General features: G+C 36.9%; 1 protein-coding gene across 1 annotated transcript in view; it reads right to left on the bottom strand.

The window, feature by feature from the left end:
* LOC113780091 (mechanosensitive ion channel protein 10-like) overlaps positions 1-16,779 on the bottom strand; it is a 37,397-nt gene extending 20,618 nt beyond the window's left edge. Inside the window, exon 1 of the mRNA XM_027325910.1 lies at positions 16,577-16,779. Coding sequence (XP_027181711.1) covers positions 16,577-16,779 — 203 coding nt within the window. The remainder of the gene's footprint in view (positions 1-16,576) is intronic.
* Positions 16,780-22,537: the final 5,758 nt, after the last annotated feature.

A 22,537-nucleotide genomic window follows, 5' to 3' on the forward strand; every position in this document is an offset into this window, starting at 1 on the left:
GGGGGACTGACCCCTTTGACAAACTTTTGAAATGGGACTGCCCTAGACAAGAAATTTAAAACGGGATAGACCCAAACAGGAATATAAATGGGATAGACCCACGGGATAGACCCGGACAGGAATGTAAATGGGATAGACCCAGACAGAAATTTAAATGGAATAGACTCGGACAGAAATTGAAATGGGATAGACCCAGACAGAAATTTAAATGGGATAGACCCACGGGATAGATCCGGACAGAAATTTAAATGGGATAGACCCAGACAGAAATTTAAACGGAACTGACCCGAACAGAAATTTAAATCAGATGAATTGAAGTGAGATGGAGTTCTGGTGGGATTGACCCATGTTTATTGGTGATGCAAATGAAAGAAGTGAAATGAAGTGTTAATGGGACTGACCCATGTTTGTTAGTGATGCATGCTCACTAGTGGGACTAATCCAGCTCCAGTAGCTGTGAAAATGAAATGTCTTGACAATCGGACAGTGGGATCAAACCCGAGCCTGCCGTGATGAACTTGATTTGATGATTGATTTTTTTTTTTATGTTTTTGATTTTTCCTGACTGAGAGAGACTTGTCGAAATAATTTGCCCCAGTGTGATGAATTGGTCAGTGGGATAATATCTGAGCCTGGCGGGGTGTGGACGGTCAGCGGGATAGAACCCGGTCCTGCCGAGATTGGCGGGATAAAACCCGGTCCCAACGAAGTGAGCGGTCAGCGGGATAAAACCCGGTCCTGCAGAGGTAAGCGGTCAGCGGGATAAAACCCGGTCCTGCCGAAGTAAGCGGTCAGCGGGATAAAACCCGGTCCTGCCGTGGCAAGCGGTCAGCGGGATAAAACCCGATCCTGCCGTGGTTAGCGGGATGAAACCCGGTCCCAATTTGATAAAAACGGTCAGCGGGATTATACCCGGTCCTGTGAGAATGGGGATAAAACCCGGTCCCAATTTGATAAAAACGGTCAGCGGGATTATACCCGGTCCTGCCGAGATTGGCGGGATGAAACCCGGTCCCAATTTGATAAAAAGCGGTCAGCGGGATTATACCCGGTCCTGCCGAGATTGGCGGGATGAAACCCGGTCCCAACGTGATAAAGTGATGTTGGCGGCACCAAATCCAGGCCCAACGTGATAAAGTGATGTTGGCGGCACCAAGTCCAGGCCCAACGTGATAAAGTGATGTTGGCGGCACCAAGTCCAGGCCCAACGTGATAAAGTGAATGGCCAGTGGGATAAGACCCAATCCTGCCATCCAATTGGTCAAGAAATTAAGCATGATTGTCAAGGAAAGGGGGAAATAGAAGAGTGCGCGGCATATGCCAAGACATCGCCAACAAGAATTGATTTTTCAAGAAACAAAATATTGAATTTGATTTTCCTTGATTTTTCCGATTGATTTTTGATTGATGATTTTTGGATTTTTGGATTTTTGATTTTCGAGAGAATCTTTTCCAAAAATACATTGCCTCAGTGTCGGCCCTTTTCTTCTTCATTCTTCTTGCTTCACTTTTCCGGCATCGGCCTTCCATCTCAATTGATGTTTCTCCATTGTTTGGACCCATGAATACCTGCACAAGGGGTTCATCAAAGTATGACATGCACTTAAGTTCCAGGAAAAGAGCAGCGGGATTGATCCGAAAAATGTTATTATTTGATTTTGGACAAAACCCAAAAAAAAATTTGCCCCAGTATGGACTTATTTCATGAAATCTTACAAATAAAATTTTGCCCCAGTGTGGGATCCTTTGATTGCAAAAAATTCGTTCAGATGATTTCCCATTTATTTGAACAAAGAGAAACAGCACTTCTAAAATTTAGAAAAGAATGCACATATACAACAATGTGAAGAAACTTTAAACGTCAAGTTTGAATTCATGCAGAAATTTCATGATGAATTCCTCGAAATAACACCAAATTCAAGAAGATTTCTTCCTCAGTTTTAGCATTGGTGCTTAGGGTAATGGGTCACCATTTCTGGTTGGTTCATCTTTCAGGACTAATCAAGTGACTTTATTTTTTTGATTTGGAAGTGGCTGAAGGAAATGGGAGGTCAGAATTTGTCTCATTTTTGTGCCCCAGTTGTATGTAATCCATTCAATGTCACATCTTAGTGAAAGCAAATAGTTTGTCACCCTCATTTCTTAAGAAAATTGAGTCAACATATAAGCTTTAAGTTTGCAACAAATGGGTAAGAACGATAGCTAAACATGCAAAAACTGGTTATACCCTTATGATCACAAATGATGGACTTCTTATGAGCATAATACTCACTTTGGATTGTCATGAAGGAATAAGTCAACTATGGACTTTATTAGCTTGTAATATAGCTTGAAAACGATAGTTAAAGAATAAAACTTTCAAGGACATAGCACCGAAGATCGCATTTTCCCAAAATTGCCCCTATTTTGAACTCGAAGATTTCAGACTTTGTTTGGATTTTCTCATCATTCCCCAGGGACTTCCACGTCGAATTTCCTGTATTTTCTTGCATTTACTTTTCTTGCTTCTTTTCTTCTTCTTTCTTTTTCTTTTCCGAGCTGATGGGCTTTCACATGGTGAGTAGCGTCAATCCCATACCCAGGCAATTCAGAAATACAGCTAAAATTTTCCGGCATCAGAAATTTTCTTGACAAGGCCATTGCAAAAAACAGAAGTCAGGACTTTCGGCTTTTGTAATGGGGTCTGGTGGGGTGTTTAAAAAAGTTAAGGCTCGAAGGCAGATTTCAAGAACGGTTTGAAAAATCTGAGATCGCATTGTTGCTCCAACCCCATTTTTAGGGTTAAATCAGAATTTGCCAGAGCTTGTGTTCAATTGAGGCTTTTTCTCTTTCATTTTCTTTCTTCTTTTGATTTTTCGGCATTCTGCCATCTTTGAACTTTCACAAAATTTGCCCCAGTTTATTTTTGAACTGAGGTTCTCTTTTCTTCTTTTGCTTTTGATTTTGTTGCTTTTCACTTTTCACCTTTTGAAACTTTCTTTTCAACTCAAACTCGCCCCCAGTGTGGGGTTTGCGATTCTCAGGGGTTGCCAAACGAAATATTCTATTCTGAAGGCTCAAAAGGGATAACTAGGGATAGAATGCTTGATCGGAAAAAAAAGAGGGCCTGACCTTTATTCCGTTCCTTACAATAACTCTGAAAGGAAACTTTCATTAATGGGAAATTTCTGACATGTATTTGAATTAACTGACTGAGGATGCCTTCTGTTCATCCATATTTGTGAAACATAGGCGGTCCGTGCGGACAAAACTCTTCCTTTTCTTTCTTCTTCTTTTTTTCAAAACTGGACCCCAAGTGGAATCAAATTTCCCCAATTTGCGGTTCCCTCCTTATTCTAGCATTTTTGCTTTTCTCTTTTTTTCAAAATTCCCCAATCTCCTTCCCCAATGTGGGGTGCGATCATATGTGCACTCGAAAAGAACCACCAATTTTAGCTCAAATGAGGATGCAAGGGATGATAAGTGTTTAGATTGTAGAAATGACGGCCAAAGTATCATTCTTGTACCTCATGACAACCGAAGTAGCGAAATGGTCATTGAAAATCCATTCTTCTTTTGATATTTGAAAATTTTTCAATGAAGGGTAGTGATCATTAAGACCCTTATTTGAAACGAAATTATTCTTTTAGAAGCTCAAATGGGAGAGCAAATGATAAAAATCTGTATAGGTAATGAAACGAATGCTTGAAGTATCATTCCAAATTTCTCAAACAAATAAGAATAATGCACATTTTTGCTTTCACTTAGATGTGATTGAGCCAGATTAGACGCCTTGAACATTTTCAAGCAAAAGTTACCCCAATTTACAATTTATCAATCAATGTGACTGATTTTATTTTGGAATTAAGTGAAGGAGAAAGGTATCTCATAGGGCCTTTTGAGTAACCGTTCACTCTCTTTCTTTCTGAGCACTCTTATTGTACAGGTTGGAACACCAATCGAGTGTAAGGATTTTAGGAAGCATACACTTGTGAAATTCAGGCTATAGGTTGAAAAATCTCAAATTGGGTCTTATTTCTCAAAATTCATCATGAAATCTCCAATGAGTAAGAATAAAGAATGAAATGTACATAAATATACATAAAACAAAAATTATCCAAAAAAAATTTTATTGTGGAAAAAGTTTGAAACAAAATTTCTCAATCAATTATGATACAAATGAGAAGAGAGAAACTCGTAAAGAGCTCAACACATACACTTTTTGTCTCCTTTTCTTTTGGAACAAAATGTATTAACAAATCAACTAAATAGAATTTCCCCTTTGGAAATAATTACAAAATCTCTCAGAGGCTTTAGCGTAGAGCTTCCAGTGTAATCTTCAAGCTTTATTGGATCAAAATTATCAGATATAGAAGAATATTCTCGCCTTATTGAAACATTTTTATAAATGCAGGGGGAGGGGAAAACAAAAAAAAATACCCAGAGTCAGTAAGTAAGAATAAAAAAAATCGGTATGCATGTCCTATGGGGGAACCCTTTTTATACCAAGGGTAGGCCTAGCATGAAAATGCAATCCTCTAGGGTAAGCACTATACCATACCTGACGGATCTGATCAACTCATTGAGTGAAAAATAATTTGAAAAATTTGGCCATTGGAGTGACGAGAGATTTGTCAAAAGGAGGACAACGTCCGAATAGATTGATCACCTTTGATTTGTAAAACGCATGGGTTTGACCTTGACGAACTCCTATCGAGGAGATTGGAATTTGTTGACAAATTTCCTCAGTGAAGCATGAGTCGAAACCCCAACTGATCAAATAGTTGGATACAATGGGTGGTTTTCTCCAAAATCGACTAGATTTCCCAATTTGGAATTCGACATTGAAATCCTAATTGGTCAAATGAAATTGACAATTTTATTGAAAATCAACCGGATTACCCTAAAAGGGAAACATGTCAAATGAATTCAAAGAAATTTATCCAAAATAATCAAATCACCCTAACAAGGGTAAATCGATCAAATAGATTGAACGAACTTGATCTATTCAAAAATCGGCTCGGTTGCCCTAAAAATGGGTAAATTGGCCAAGTGAATGCTTTATTCAAAATTCGGCCGAATGACCCTGAAAAAGGGTAAATCGGTCAAATGAATTGACGATTTATTCAAAATCGATCGGATGACCCTAAAAAGGGGGAATTGGTCAAATGAATTGACGATTTATTCAAAAACGACCGGATGACCCTAAAAAGGGTAAATCGGTCAAATGAATTGATGATTTATTGAATGAATTGGCCAAATGGATTGGTTGAAATGTCCAGCCATTGGTTATTTCAAAATTATTGAGGTGCATTAGTCTATGACCTTCTAAAAATCAAATTTTGGCCTCAATTTACTTATCGTCTCAACAGGAGGAATCATTTGTGAATTTCTTCAAATTAATGTCCTTCACGCAAAGGATTTTTACCAATTTTTGATAAAATGGCCAAAAAGTGATCATTTGATGCTCATATTCCAAAGATCACTCTATGAAAATGATCGGATCTTACCTTACCTTGTGCACTACCCCTTTGGATGGTACAAGAAAGGTAAACGTGCAAGTCTCATTTGGATTATATATCCGAGACATGGGGTGGTTCATTCCTAACACGGGATCCCCTAAATGGCATTCCCTTTCTAGGGTTTATGCATGATGCCATTTTATTAAAGCGATATAAACATGTGACAAACATGGCCTAAAGGATATAAATAATGCAACAGGGGGAAAAGGTCTAAAATGAAATGTACTTATTGAAAAGTAAGTGCAAAGACTGAAATTTAAACATGTGAGCTATCTAGTGGGTAAGCCACTAAAAGAGTGCCAATAAGGCCTCCTATTGCTAAGGCACATGAATGCAAACCAAGGAAACAATGAAATGGTTAGTGCAGTTGATAGTACACATAACACATTGGGAGCAATTAAGAAAAGAAATACGATAAAAGCCAATAAAAGGGGTAGAACCCCTTCCCTCGTGCCTAATTGTGCTTAAAAAGGGTAAGGCTGACTCTACCCTAGGCAAATGCTAACATGGATGCATGAGGTTTGGTTCATTAATGCCTAGACTCGATAAAGCTTCGGCTCCCAAGCCTTCAGACCTAAAGGCGAAGGGTCATCACTCCCAGGGCCTTCGATCGGTGGCTCGAGTGATCCCTTAGGTAGCGCTATGGGCGCAGAGCACACCAGCCGCCTACCCAAGGCAACCGATCCTAATCCTACAAGGCGGTGTGGGAAACGCCCACGAAAAATAAAATAAAATGGGATAACAGTAAATAAACGTGCACGTATGAAGTGCTCCCCTATTTTGAGGGAAGGGGTTGAGAACCACGCGAGGCTCTAGAGGTGACACGCACCCCCCCCAAATGCAATGCAAGCGCGAGATAACTAAGTAAACAACATCCAATCAACCAATCACACATACGTGAGTGAGGGAAAAGTTTGATAAGCGCGCGAGGCGAAAAAGTCCTAAAATAAAAAATGCAACCCTAATATCCAAGTGCAATGCATAAAAAGGGTAGAAAAAGGAAACGAATGGCTAAGTCAAATGCTCGGACCCACTTAGGAAGTCCCCAGTGGAGTCGCCAACTGTCGCGCCCCACTTTTTGATTCGAGTTGAATTGTGTGAATGTGAGTGATGTGTGTGTGAAGTGTGGTGTGAACGTGTGCAAAATGAAAAGTAAAAAGGCCATGGGACTTTGGAAAGCGACGATTTGGCCAAATGAAATTTTAAAAAGGGTTTTTTAAATATGAAAGCGGAGTCGCCACTTGGTATAGATTTGGGGTGTACCAAGTCACCCAAAAAGTGTTTTTTAAAGACAAAGTAGTAAAACCCTTTTAAAAACGACTCCTAGTCCACGTAAGCCAAAGAAAAAGGTTCGGGAGTCACGTTTGACAAAGGGGAAGGCAAGGATAGAATCCAAGGCACCCCTTTGACCTAGCCAAGGCTAGCTGCGCGACTTAACCTTATCTTTCCTAGTTTTCTACCCAATGTATGTTCGCACGTTGGATATGACTATATGAATGCAAAACGGAAAGGAAAATGCAATCCTAAATTCTACGATGTCTCTCGTGAGGCTTTTGGTCCCAAACCACATGAATTGTGGCGGCCAACAAAGGAAAACCCCATAGAGGTCGATTAATGCAAATGAGATTCAGGTGTGCAAGTGTGAAAGTGTATGAAAGATGCAAGAAATGTAAGTGCAAGTGTGCGAAATTGTATAAAGGTGCTTGTGTGAAATTGTATAAAGTTCAAGTGTTTTCCGTGTGCAAGTGTATGAAAATAGAATAATAGATATATAAGGTAAAGTGGAATTTCATTTGTGAAGTGAAAATGAGCAAGTGATAGGTAAAGTGTAGTAAAAGAAGTATGGTTCGAGAAATGTGAAAAAATGTGGTTAAGAGAGTATGTAGGTGATAAAATGAAAGTATGACCCTAGAGGAATGCAACAAGTCGGGTACGGGGGTTGACTCCTAACTTTTCGACTTTGATTTTCCCTTTGATTAGAAGGCAAAACTAGCGTGCTAAGGCTATCGAATAGCCACACTCGCTCGTTTCCCTTATCGGAAGGGGACACTCAAGCAAAATGAACCCTATAGCTAGTATGTGATGCAAAACCTAAAATGAGGGGGAAAGGGGTTCGAGGATCATGCCAAATGATAAAACTAAGAAAAATGCGTGATATGTGGTGAACAAGCAAATGATGTGCTAACGAGGGGAAATCCCTAAGGGTCTAGCGTTGGACTAGCCCATTCTATGAATTCCGACTAGCGTTGGACTAGTGGAAACGTACATTCATCCATCACATTCATTCAGGCTATGAAAAGCGAGTAGACATGCCAAACACTTATAAACACATAGCACATAACATTTAGCATGCTCGACTAGATGCAAGGCCCTAACAAAGCAAATTAACACGTAGTAACTAAGCATGCAAGACACATAAGACAATTAAAGCCCTAACTATTACATTTGCTAGCTAGGCACATGACTTCGATAGGTCTTCATTGAATGCTCCTCCAAGCCCTATCTATTACATTAGGGAGACCCTACTACAATCTAAAAGGGGGAAAAGGAATAAAATAATTAAATCCCTAACTATTACAAGCCAAGAGGTGTACACATACCCCATAAAGAATAACTTAAATAAAAAAACAAAAGGTAAATAAAATAAATGAAAGGAATTAAAGAAAGGCAAGGAAAGCAACGTAGACATGCATATTCACATAACACGTAGGAGCACGTAGGAAAAATAAAATCAAAGAGATAGAGGTTACCTCCCTTGAGTTGTGAAATGAAAAGAATATTAGCTTCAAAACAATAAAAGGGTCAAGGCACCAATTTATTTGGCAAATAATCACAAATGATAAAAATAAGCATGAATTTGAATCAATTGAATCATGTCAACAACCCACATTTAAGAAGTCAAAAGAAGAAGGGACTTAATTGCAAAAATGAACAAAGTTTTGGGGTCAAAATTAAAGAAAAATAAAGTTCAGGGACCTAATCGCAATTACATTAGGGACCCAATTGAAAGGAATGGAAAGCTTCCAGGGCCACAGTACAGTTAAGGGAAAATGCAGGGGCTGATTTGCAATTTCGTTTCTGGTTTCTTCATGGACCAGGCTATTGGGCCATTTTATTCACTTCTTGGGCCAAAATCCTCTTAGCACAAATCAGGACCCAAGCAAAACAGATGGGCTAGCCTACTATTTTGGCCCAAAATTAGCCAACCAAACAGATGGATCATGATCCTCTGGCCCAAGCCAAAAATCCAAACAAAAGTGTTGGGCTCTATCTTCCTAAGCCCAAACAAAGTAATCCCTTAATCCAAAACACTTATTTTACTAAACCCAACAAGATAAACAAATTTAACTAAAATTATTAAGCCCCAATCATGACCCCAAATCAAGAATGAATCTATCCACAAAGTCACATAAAATATGCAAACAGAGGATTACACTTAAAAGGACAAAATTAGTTCAATTCATCCAGATTTTGGGCCACAATGAAATTAGGCAGAACATGAAGGGTTCAATTGCATTTTTTTAGAAATTTATGCTCTGCAGAAGCTCTCTTCTTCAACGCTAATTTCTGGGTTCCGCAATCGAAAGGCTATTCAATGTACAATTCATGCACAAACCCAAATTCAAGCCTGAGATTCGGATTACTAAAGATTCCCTTTGATTATCACAACTCCTTTTGATTAACACACCCAAATCAAGAACATTAAACCATTGAAGATCCAAAATACATCAGATGCCATTTCAGCTTTCTTCGCAAACAGGGACATGCCGAATTCGGTAACAGACAACAAAACCCAGAAAATGGGAAGCATAAGGGAACGGAAAAAGAAAGATGCAAGACAGCAATACATCAAAGTTTCTCAGGCAATTCGTCGAACAGGTTGAGGGCATCAGAAATTTTACTAATCTTCTACTCAACTAAAGCTATATTCAACCCCAAAATTTTGTCAAAACACAGGAAACTTCAGTCCAATCGACATCCAAAACAGACATACTTCCAGTTCATGAATACTCAACAGAAAATTTGCTACTAGCCACAAACGTGAAAATAAAAATACAAAACAGGCTTTGAAAGCTTGAATAGAACTGAAATTTGAAAGACAATGGCGGCTCACCTTCTTCAATCTGGATTTGGCCATTCACGGACGGCAATGACGGACCCAGGCGAGATGGTGACTGCTCCATTTGCTCTGTTTTTTTTCAATTTTTCCTTTCACTTTGCCGAAGCCTTCTTCCTCTGGTTCCTTTGTCCTCGCCCGAAGCTCTCCCTTGCCTCCTTCTTGGTTCGCTTTTCTTTTTCAGCAACTAGCCGTCGACTACCCCCCAGAACCTCTCAGCTCTCTCCTGCTCTCACTCAGCCGTCCTCCCTCTCTCTGTTTTTTCCTTTCATTCCCTCTTTTTAGCTCCCACGTAGCCCTTTTTCTGTTTTGCTGTCTCCTTGCTCAGACCGCCGCTCCTCATTTCCTTTAGTTTCCCCTCTGTTTTTCTTCCCTTTCTGGTTTTTTCCCTTAGCCCCTTTGGTAGCTCCCCTTCTCTGTTCAATTTCCTTTCAGCCGCCGCTCTCCCACGAAGCTCCACCACCAGCTCTCGTAGCCTCTTTTCAAAGCCCAGACGCAGAACTTCTTTTCCCTTGTTCTAGTTTTCCTTTGCTCTGTTTTTGCTTTTTTTCCTTTTCGTAGCTCCACCACCAGCTCTCCTCTTTTAGCCGAAGCCCCCACCTCTCTCAGACCTCTCTTACGTTTTTCTTCTCTTTTACTAGCCGGCCATCCTTTGTTTCCGCCCCCTCCTGTTTGCTAGCTCTCCCTTCTTCTCTTTCGTTGTCCCTTTTCCTTCATAGCCTCCTCAGCCGTCATCTCCTTGGTTTTTCCTTTCTCTCTGTTTTTCCCACCGTAAGCCTTGGCCGCCCTTTTTGCTTGTCTTTTTTTCCCTTTTTGTTTCTGCTATTTTTTCGTTCCACCTCCCCGTAGCTTGTTTCTTTTTGTTTCAAAAATTCCCTAAGCTCAACAAGTGTCCTTGACACCTACCCCTCTATACAATTGTCCTATAATTCCTTAGACACTTGTCTAATGATTATTTTATACACTTGTCCAACATGCACACTTCCACCTATCCACACATTTTTCTTTCTTTTTCATTTCCATTTTTCTTCAAAAATCAATTAAAAATAAATTAACAATTTTCAAACCAAATTTTAAGAGAATTAAAGCCACTTTTAACATCTTACAAAAATGAAAATGAAGAATCTAACTCAATTAAATAAATAAAAATAAATGATAGAAATTAAATTAAAAATAATTAAAATTTGGTGTCTACAACTTGGATGCCAAACTAATAACTAGTGAAACAACATGGATAACTCCCAAAACACTATTCAAGCTTTGCCAAATTAAGCAAATGTACATGTTATATCAAGCAAATAGAGTTGAGAGCAACTATATATGTAGCAAAAAATGTAAAACAATTAAAAAAAATGAAAACAAGCTCTACTACTACAAATGCTCCATTTGAATTAGTTGTTTTTGGGGTGTTTTTGAAATATTTTATTGTAATAATATATATCAAAAACTTTTACTATATACGTTTTATAAAATATTGATATATTTTATGGATGAGATGTGTAGACACCAAATTTTTAAATAATTTGTATGTTGCATCTAATTCATGATTTTGTTTTAGATTATCTGCATTTTAGTTGTTACCTTTTTATTTGTCTTTTATTTGCTAATTATTTGTCATATTAATTTTGTTCACGTTTTAGTTTTAGTTTTAGTTTTAAGTTTTAACGTAAAATTTGTGAAAAAAAAAAAGAGGAAAATGATGAAAAATGATGAAAAATGAAAGAAAAGATCGAAAATGGTAATTTTGTTATTTTTAGTTTGTTTATTTCGATGTGTTTGTAATTAAAATTGTGGTTTTTATTATTATTTAGTTTTACTATTATTTTTGTTAAATAATTAAAAGAAAAAAAACAAAGAAAACAAAAAAAGAAAAAAAAAGAAGAAAAAAAATCAAAAAATCACAATTCCATTTCTGCCGGATGATCTTCTCCTCTTAAAGACTCCACCTCTCTCAACTGCGAACCATTCCCTATCCACTATCACACCTAAAAAAACAACAACAACACTTCACTTCCATTTTTCCTGCCTTGTTATCATCGACAAGGAGGGAGAGAGAGCTGTACTCTGCAAGCCGAGAGGAAAGAAAAGAAAGGAAGCCGCGCGAGCTGCAACCTTTATGTTCGGTCCGAGCAAGTTAAGTGAGAGAGATAGAGAGAGATCGAGCGACGGCTGCGCAGGAGAAAGGCTGAAAAGAGAGAGAGCTACGGGGGCAGGGTTTGAACAGAAAACTAAAAAAACAGGGAGAGCTACGGAGGCTGGGAACTGAAAAGAAATCAGAAAAGAAGGAAAAACTGAGGAAATCAGAAGAAAAATGGGAAAGGTTTCGGCTGAATGCAAAAACGGAGGAGGAAAGGAGCAGGGAAAACTGGGGAAAGCGTAAGAGAGCTACGGCCAAGGAAAAAGGAAACGGAGAGGAACCAGGCGGCAGGCTAGGCGACGGGCAAAACGAAAGCTAGAGGGAGAAGAGCAGAGGAGCGGCTGGAAAAGGTTGGAGCTTGCCGGAATCTACTGCCATCACCGACGAACTGTCATCGAGAGGATAAGGTAAGCTATTCCTTTCCTTCAAATTTCATGCTCAGACTCTTAAAACTCAAAGCAGATTTGTTTACCACAATTTTCCAGCGATTATTCGCAATTTTTGGACATGCCTGTCTTATATATTGATTGAATTGAATTTCCTTGGTTTGCTGACAATTTTGGGGCTGATTACAACCCCAATTGAGCGAAAATTTGTTGAACTTTTTAATGCCCTCAATCTGCTCGATGAAATGTCTAGCCGAAAATTCTTGTTAAAAATGGTTTTGTGGCATTTTTTTTTACGTATGAAGAAATCAGATAAGTCAGTGAGTTGGGCTTGTTGTGACAATTCTTTTGTTTTCCCTTTGGGCTTGCTGAAGTATTGTTTTCTGATGTCAATAAGATTGCCTCATGTCGCCTCTGTCATATATGATCTCTTTTAGAGGCCTGGTTCATCGATTTGGTACTTTAGTCAATGTTTGCTTCTGATTTTAGACGAGTAAATTGTTTCGGCTGTGGATTCGAAAGGCAGCTACTGGAACTCTGGTTTTGGTATTATGATTTTGTGTGTTTGGTCCTAAGTAATTCGGTTTGAGCCTTGGGGCATTAGTTGATGTATTTACATGCTCTATTGAGGTTTATAAATTCTATCACATGCATGCTGAAATGGTAGAAAGGAAACTGCCGCATGATTTGTTAGTCATATTGGGTTAAAATTCATAATTGCTCCAAATACTTGATTTTCTTGCCGTGTGATCAGGATAGCTGGTATAAAATTACTATAGGCTATGAAGAGTTGGTTTGCAAAGTGGCCTAAGGCAGATTTCACAAATCTTTTACCATGTTGCAAAAAAAATGAGTTTTCTGTGATTTCGTAATTTCCATTTTTCGTGTTGATCGTTCATTGATTTTAGAATTAGTGTGCCTTGCGTGTTTGATTGGACTGAATTTCTTTGGTTTTTGACAAATTTCTGGGTTAGTTATGCTTCAATTTGAGCAGAAATCTGGTAAGATTTTGATGCCTACAACCTGTTAGATGAAATGCCCAACTGAGTGTTCTAATTAAAAGATAACTGGTCTGCATTTTCGCGTGTGAAGGAACTGGATAAGTGAGCAAGTTCAATTTTTGCGTTTGAGAAAATTCTGATGAATCGGTGTTTTGCATCTTCTGTTCTTCTTGTTTTCTTATCGGGATACTCTCTGTTGGGATTAATAATAATAGACAGCCATGCTTGAATTATGATAAAGTTGAGGATTTGGAATTCACATGAGTTTGGGTGGACATATCACTACATACTCATTTTCATTACTTTGCATGATCACCATTTTCGGCTTGTAGCTGGAAAATTGCAGAATGTTGTTTTGATGTTCACATGCCCTTTTGTCTGATTTTTTTTTGGGTTTAAATTTAGAGGTTGCATGTTGCAAAGTAAAGGTTTAGGAAGTAGCTTTGTTTTGTTCAATTTCAAACTAGATTTGATTGTGTTTGTGAGTTGGGTTTGTGAATTGCGAGTTGCAGAAGTTTTTGTCTAAATGAGGAAGAAACCTGCTCTTCGAAAGCTTGTTTGGGTTCTCCAAAAGATTTGCAATTTAACCCCTCAATTTCTATCTAATTGCATTGTGACCCAAAAACTAAAAAAATATCAAGTTGTTTTGGCCCTTCTAAGTTTCAGTTTGCCTTTTATATTTTCAGTGAGTTGTTCTGAGATTATGATATGATTAGGTATGTTTTTTTAGTTATCTTATTATTCTGATGGGTTTAACAAAAATTAGTTGGAAATTGGATTAGGTTTATTTTGATTGGGTCTTGATGGTGATTTGTTTGTTTGGATTGGGTTTTGTTTTGTTTATCTCCTGGGTTAGTAATTTGGGCTAGAGATTTGAAGCCATGCATTTTGTTGGCTTTTACTTGATAAAAAATGGGCTAGCCCACTCGTTTTTCCTTGAACTTCAGATTGGGCCAAGTGGTCTTGGCCCAAGAAGTGAATAAAATGGCCCAAGTGGCCTGATCCATTAAGAAACCAGAAAATGCATTTTGCACATCAGTCCCTGAATTTCCCCTTGACTGTACTGTGGCCCTGGATATTTTCAACTTCTTTCGATTATGTCCCTAACTTAATTGCAAATAGGTCCCTAAACTTTATTTTTCTTTGATTTTGACCTCAAAACTTTGTTAATTTTTGCAATCAAGGCCTTTCTTCTTTTGGCTTTTTAAGTGTGAGTTGTCTACATGATTTAATTGATTCAATTTCATGTTTATCTTTATCTTTTGTGATCATTTGTTAAATAAAGCGATGCCTTGATTCGTTTATTATTTTGGAGGGTAAATAAGTAATTTCACTACGTTAGAGCTTCATTCCAAGGGGGCGGTATAATCTCTTTTATCTTTTTGTTTCTCCTATGTGATCCAATGTGCTAAGTGAATTACATGTCTACTTTGCTTTCCTAGTTTTTCTTTAATTCCTTTTACTCATGTCATTTACTTTTTGTTTTCATTAAGTTATTCTTTTAATGGGATATGTGTACACCTCTTGGCTTGTAATAGATAGGGCTTTGGCGAGCAATTTGGTCCATTTTCCCTTTCCCCCTTTTTGTTTTAGTTAGTGAATGTAATAGATAGGGCTTGGAGGAGCATTCAATGAAGACCTATCGAAGACGTGTGCCTAGCTAGCAAATGTAATAGTTAGGGGTTTAATTGTCTTATGTGTCTTGCATGCTTAGTTGCTACGTGTTAATTTGCTTTGTTAGGACCTTGCATCTAGTCGAGCATGCTAAGTGTTATGTGCTATGTGTTTATGAGTGTTTGGCATGTCTACTCGCTTTTTATAGCCTGAATGAATGTGATGAATGAATGTACGTTTCCACTAGTCCAACGCTAGTCGGAATTCATAGAATGGGCTAGTCCAACGCTAGACCCTTAGGGATTTCCCCTCGTTAGTACATGTTTGCATGTTCACTACATTTCATGCATTTTTCTTAGTTTTATCATTTTGCATGCCCCTCGAACCCCTTTTCCCTCCATTTTAGGATTTTTGCACTTCATACTAGTCATAGGGTTCATTTGCCTGAAGAGTCCCCTTAAATATGGGATATAGACGAGTGTGGCTTTTTCTAAGCCTTAGCACGCTTGTATTTCCTCTATCAAAGGGCAAATTGAGTCACGATTTAGGTCTCCCCGTACCCAATATGCATGAATTCCCTAGGCTCATGCATTCTCAATCCACTCTATCATTACACTTTCACTTTTGTCTCATTTGAACACATGCACCCTTTTATCACTTTCACTTGCACACGAACACTTTTTTTATCTTCACTTGCACACGAACACTCTTATCTACACTCGCACACGAGTACTTTCACCCTCGTTTGCACACCGATATTTTCGCACTTTTCTTTAAGTTGCATACATGCATTTTTGCCCACTTGCACTTGGAGTATATATATATTTGCATTCAAAGACATTTGCACACCTCCACTTGTATCGTATTTTTATCAATCTTCTCACTTCACACAAACTCACACTTTCACATGGCATGCATTTCACTCATTTTTCACGTCATTTAGGTTTAGGTGTGACCTCTCCAAAAGGGTCATTATTGGGCTTCACAATTAATGTGATTGGCACCACTCAACCTTTGAAGAGAAATTTCCCCCAATCCCCCTAAGTCTAGGTTTTTGCATTCATATAGACATATCCAATACGCGATACATACCTTGGGTAGAAAAATTAGGAAAAATTGGTTAAGTCGCGCAACTAGCCTTGGCTAGGTCAAAGGGGTGCCTTGGATTCTATCCTTGCCTTCCCCTTTGTCAAACGTGACCCCCGAACCTTTTTCTTTGGCTTACGTGGACTAGGAGTCGTTTTAAAAAGGGTTTTGCTACTTTGTCTTTAAAAAACACTTTTTGGGTGACTTGGTACACCCCAAATCTATACCAAGTGGCGACTCCGTTTTCATATTTAAAAAACCCTTTTTAAAATTTCATTTGGCCAAATCGTCGCTTTCCAAAGTCCCATGGCCTTTTTACTTTTCATTTTGCACACGTTCACACCATACTTCACACATCACAATCCACACATTTTCATTCGAAAAGTGGGGCGCGACAAGATGTTTTTTGAATTGTTTTTGTTTGTGTATTACTATAGCATTGTATTTAAAAAATTTGTTTTTGAAAAATAGGCCAATCCAAACAGAGAGTTTTTAGGTAAAACAAGCTCTTTTCTTTGGAAAGGTGTACAAGGACAAATATTTCCATGATCTTCTGAAACCTAATAAGTATAAAATTCATGAATTTTAGTATGAAAAAAAATTCTTATTTGAGGAAGATTGTACTAAACCATTGTCTTTCTTCTTTACAAAATCCTGGCTTAAAAGAAAGCAATAGATTTTGTGGATTTAGTGCAATAATAGGGATGAGATTGTTGAAGAGAGAAAGCACTTACTTGGCACCCGGTTTAGCAACATTCTTGAAGATCATCTTGGCACAATTTCTTGCCTCCCATTCACTAGTAATCTCCATTGTCCCAAATTCATCAACACTCCTAGAAATGGTGGACAGGCCAAAAGACCTAACATAGTTAACCAACCTCTTCACGTTCCAAGCAGAAGCTCTACTTTGCATGCTCAATTTCCTCAGCTTCTCCATATCAATCCTCCTCGTCCCAACCCTTTTGAACTTCAAACTCTTGGATTTACTCAGCTTCGCCGGCAGCGATTTCGATGCAGTCAAGGTCTTATGATGTGCTTTTTGATAAGCTACATCATCCATGAGAGGCCCTGAAAGAGTATCCAAAACATAGTGATGGAAAACACTCTCCTTCATACGATCAAAATATGTTGCCACGTGAAATGATGAGGCCAAAACTTTTACTAGCACAATTTTGATGAGCCAAATTGTTGCCCCGATTAATACAGCCACCAAAGCTTGGAAAACTTTTTTGAGCATTTTGTTGTTTTTCTGGACTTCCATGTTGAACATAAATGTCCATGCTAGTAAAACCAGGCCTAGCCATACACAGTTTTGGAAGCTCCTTCGAAGGCCATAGACGAAATACAAGACTTTTTCCCTTAACATGAAGTTTCTTTCGATGAGAAAAACTAGGAATTTGATTAGCCATCCAGAGACTAATCTGCCACTGAAAACTACCATGATCATCAAGCACTATTTCCATATCTCAAGACCCCATTTGAGTTTATTCTTGAGAGATGAAATTGTGAGAGAACATATTATGCAAGTCAAGATAATGATAAACAATATCCATTCAACCAAAACCCTGCAATGACTGTTGTCTTCTTCTTTTTGAGCATCTTGACTTGGCCATTTCCATCTTCTTCCCCTTCTTCAAATTCTTCTTCATCTTCGGAGCTTTCTTCATCACTATCACAATCATCAATAGGAGAAGGATTTTGTCCACTTGGCTTATTCAAGGGTTCATTTTCAGTACCGGATAATTGAGATAAAGAACGATGATAGACTGGATTAAGGTTGAATTCTACTGATCTTGCTTTCGGTTTCGAAAAGCTGAGACCACGTAAGGTTTGAACTCTTGTGCGGATTGGAGAAGGGGGCTTGTTTTCTCCAATTATGTTGTCATTTTGTTCATTGATTAACACAACATGGTCAGAGATAGGTTTTTCCATCCTTATGGTTTCTACACTACACCTCTGTGGTTTGGTTTTGCTTGTTCTTTAACATCTTTTCATGGTAATATATATAGGAAAAGTCTATATACGTGAGTGGGATTGAGACCCACAACCCTACATTACATTTTTTTTAAAACTCAAATTTGCATGAATGTTTACAGGATCAAAGTTCGATTTTCAGTTCCAATTGCTCAAATTTTGCGAATATAGATATTAGAATTACATCATGTTAAACCAGCACACTACGTTGAATTGTTAAATCAACATACTACATTGAATTTTAAATTTGGTAGAGCCATACAGAAATTGAACATTTCATGAACAGTAAATTTAACAGTCTTTAAAAAAAAAAGATTAAAAAAACTATCTCATATTTTCTAACATGTGTGCCAACTGAATCTGAATACAAACTAAAGAAAATAAGTGTGTTCTATAGACACACCTGCAGTTTTTACCATATTTTTAGATTTTTTTTAAGTGTCAATCTTCATTGCATAATCTTCTCAGAGTGGAATCACCATTCACCACCATAAACTTTTGTAATTGTATACATTTAGGAAAATACATCAGTCTAAATCCGAATAAATAAATCTCAGCCTCGCCTAGCTAGTAGTTTTTGTTGATGCCAAAATTGGGATTAATTGTCAAATTAGGTAATACTAGTTGATAAAATATGAGGGTTTATGTCCAGAGAAAGCTCTCAAATAACTTCTCAAGTGTGGAAATTTCCGTGTAAATATGGAATGAATTCAAATTTGAAAACTAACCTCCCTTAAATTTTTGGGATAATTTCAGAAACCTCCTTCAGGTTTCTGACAATTTCAGTCAGCTCCCCTTAGGTTTATATAATTACATTGACCTCCCTTGTTGCAACAAAATTACTAGAATGTCCTTCACTTAATTAGTTGATCCATAAAGAAAGATACCATTCCACTACAACCAGCAAAACATTCCCAATTGCCGTATAATCTAAAGAATAAATTTGAAACCAATAACTGAAATCATGAGGGACCGGATGATTGATGATTGGTTATTGTTGTGTCTATTTATTCAAAAACATTTATTAGATATTCGTAAAAAAATTTAATAGATATCCATAACTGCATTTGTTGCCTAAAAAATGAAAAGCAAAAATGAAAAATGCATCTTTCTGTTTTTGATTTGCTACTATGAACAGTGTTTTTTTTATAATGGAAATAGGATTAGTCTCTAACGGAGATTATGGAGTAATAATGGGTTATTCTTTGGATCACGGTGGGGTTGCTTCTAGTATCCATATAGGTGGTGATGGGCTAGATTAGCTATTGTTAGTAGGTTGAGAAAGTTGCAAGTAAGTTTTTAGGTTTTTTAAATGGGGGTTATATTTGATCTCGTAATTTCTAGTGAAAGCCTTTGGGATGCCAAATGATTCTAAGGCTGCAAATATTGTTAAAATCACTTGAAATGAAGACTGAGTTATAAATAATAGTTTGCTCGATTGGTTTGGTATAGTGGCAGGTTTGCGGTGGTTTAAGAAAACGAAAATTTACATGATTATATTAACTTTTTCTCTTTGTTGTTATGTCAATAAGGGTATATTAGGATTTTTGAAGAAAAATGTAGTATATTGGGTCTATATAGTTACCTAAACAGTAAAAGTAGGGGAGGTAGGTGTAATTTTTAAAACTTAAGGGGAGGTGATTGCAATTGTTGTAAATCTCAGGAGAGGTTTGTGAAATTATCCCTAAATTTTTTGACGAATCTTAATGGCCTCGAAGATATTTCTAAATCAAAGCCAAAAGTTTTTTTTTTAAATTTAAACCCAGCAAGAAGATTTATTTTTGACCAAACAGTTGCCTCCCACTCTTGGCCGAGAAGGTCCATCTCACTTCATGAAAACATGGATTTTTATTAGTAAAATACAAAAAAGTCCACACGGTTAAGTGAACCTACAAAAAAGTTCTCTATAGTTTCAAAACATATACTCTGGTACCTCATAGTTTGAATTAATTTACAAATTAATGGAAATTGTCTGAGTTAATAGGTTTGAAATACACGCTCGTCTTTTGTGAGTATTTGTACTGGAAACAAATAAAATTTCAATTGATATACCTATTATACCCTTAAAAATGTAATGCAAATAAACCTCTATGGTTAAACAAATCTACAGAAAAAGCCTCTATGATTTTTTCTTTAACAAACGCCTCTATAGTTTCAAATCATATAATTCAGTATCTCATGATTTGAACTAATATGAAAAATTATAAAAATCATTTAAATTAACAAGTTTGAGGGTGCTTGACCTGAAAAATAATTTTTAAATCAAATTTTTAGCTGATATACTTATTAAACCCTTTAGAGTTCATAAAATTCTCAAAAACAATCCAAAACTCCTAAATACAACTCATCTTATTTCTATACATAAAATAAATAAATAAAAACTCCCAACTACAACTCACCTTATTTCTATACACTAAATAAAAAAAATTTCAAATACAATTCACCTTATTTCTATATACAAAATAAATAAATAAAAGATCCTAAATAAATTCACCTTATTTCTATACACAAAATAAACAAATAAAAATAAAATACCACCCCCTTCACCACCAGCCCCAACTCTTGCCACCGTTACTCTCCACCTTCCACCACCATCCTTCCCTTCATCGCCACCCCTCCCTCTCTTTCTTCCTTTTCCCTCCCTTACATCCCGCTGTCTCTCCACCTTCAAGGCCACTCTCCTACACCTTCTCTCGTTCCAGTGATCATGGCCAGTCATGGGAGATAGGGCAAGGGTGTGGGGAAGGTGTCACGACCAAATTGCCTATTCCCCGCATCCTCTTTCCTCCCTTCTATGATAAATTAGGTCATGGGAAGGAGGTGAGAAAGTGCAAAATGGGGTTGCAATGGGAGGAATGGGGTTGCAATGGGAGGGAAGGGGGTGCAAGGGAGGAAAAGGAGTGAAGAGAGAGGGGGAAAAAGGAAAGGGATGGGGGTTGTGATGGTGACAAAGGTGGCGCTAGAAAGGGGTGAATGATGGTGGTAGCAATAGATAATCATACGGAGATTTTCCATAAGTTTGCATTACCATAGGAAATTTTTTCATAGATTTGCTTAGTCAGGATGATTGTTAGGTGGTCTATTTTTGCTCTTATATATAAGGGTAATTGTATCATTTCACCTGCCTCTGTTAGTTTTGATGATTTGCATTGTTGTTTCAAAGATTTTCATTGTTGTTTCAAATCAGTGTTCAAATCACAAGGAGTCGAAATGTATGATTTGAAACTATAAGGGACTTTTCCATAAGTTAGCTTAACCATAGGGAGTTTTTCTATATTTTACCCTTTTTTTTTTAAGAAATAGTTGCAAGTATGAAGGGAAATAAATTTGCAATCTTTTATGTACGAGTTCCGACTCCTTGTAAACTCCGGTTCTGCTTGTGAGCTTTGGCTATGATAAGAGCTTTTATTTTTTTTCCAAAAACTACTAGAAATTGTTCCCCAACTACTTTATAGCCTTGCTCTCGATTGCTTTAAGTTTTACAAAATCTAATTATAGAAACCGATTATGGAGAATAATAAGAATCAACAAAAGCTACCCTTTGAATAATTATAGATTTTAGCATTTTTTATTATTAAAAAACCAATAACCAAAATACAAAAGTAATCATGAACATCACAAAAACTAATTATCTGAAATCAGAATCTATAATCAGTTAAAATGATCAATCAAAAACAAGCCTATATGCCCAATCCTCACAAGTTAAGATTAAGAGTGTGATAATGGGTGTTTCTGGATAGTAGATTACTTGAGATAATTTTTTTTTAAAAAAAATATTATTTGAATAGTTGGATCCAAAATTATCAACCTATTGGATCTAAATGCTAAGATTTCGATCCCAAAATAAATGTAGGTCTAAATTGATCATATTGGGTAATACCATTAAATTAATATTGCAATAATCAATCTTATTATCCTAGTAACATAAAATTTATTTTACAAATCTCACCTAGATTTATGCCACATGATCTTTATAAAATTTTAAAAATTCTTCATCGAAATTCAAAAGTTGTTTAAGTTATTCTCTACACTTGATACGGCTATAGATCAAGCAATGTAGAAGTTTTTGTACCCCCATTGCATATGAAAATGATTCTTCAATAAGCACAAGATTCCAAAATCCAACATGAGAAAAATTAATTAAAAAATCAACAACTAATAGTTTTAGACAATTACAAAAAGAGAGAACAAGAAGCCAAAAAAATAATAATCAACTTACGGTTAGATAAGATGGCTTACTAGAAAACAGAAACACAAATATCACAAGCCAAAACCTATGTATAAAAAGAAAAAATTATTACCATATAAAAATCCAAGGAATAAAAAATCTATTGGTGATGCCATATCTTAGATTTTATTTTCACAACAATTCTTTTACAAAATACCAAAGTTGCCCTTTCCAAGTTCAAATGTGTTTTGTATTTAAAATGGATACTTTTTGTCATTTTAAGAAGAGTTAATAAAGAAATAAAATATGTGATGTGACAATATTGTTTGCCGAATATAAAAAAAAAAGCGAGGTCGCTCCAATGGTTAAAAAAGAACTGTTAGGTCTTCTCCCTTAGTGGATTCACGATTCGAATCCCGTGCTTGACAGTTGAGATTGAGAAGAATATAAAAAAAAAACGAAATAACTAAAAAAGAAAAAATGAAAGCCTACAATGACAACGTGAACTATTAAAGCCCATGCCATAGCCCTAAATTTAGACCCAAACAAAGCC

Source organism: Coffea eugenioides, chromosome 8 (genome assembly GCF_003713205.1).
Source record: "Coffea eugenioides isolate CCC68of chromosome 8, Ceug_1.0, whole genome shotgun sequence".
Taxonomy (NCBI): domain Eukaryota; kingdom Viridiplantae; phylum Streptophyta; class Magnoliopsida; order Gentianales; family Rubiaceae; genus Coffea; species Coffea eugenioides.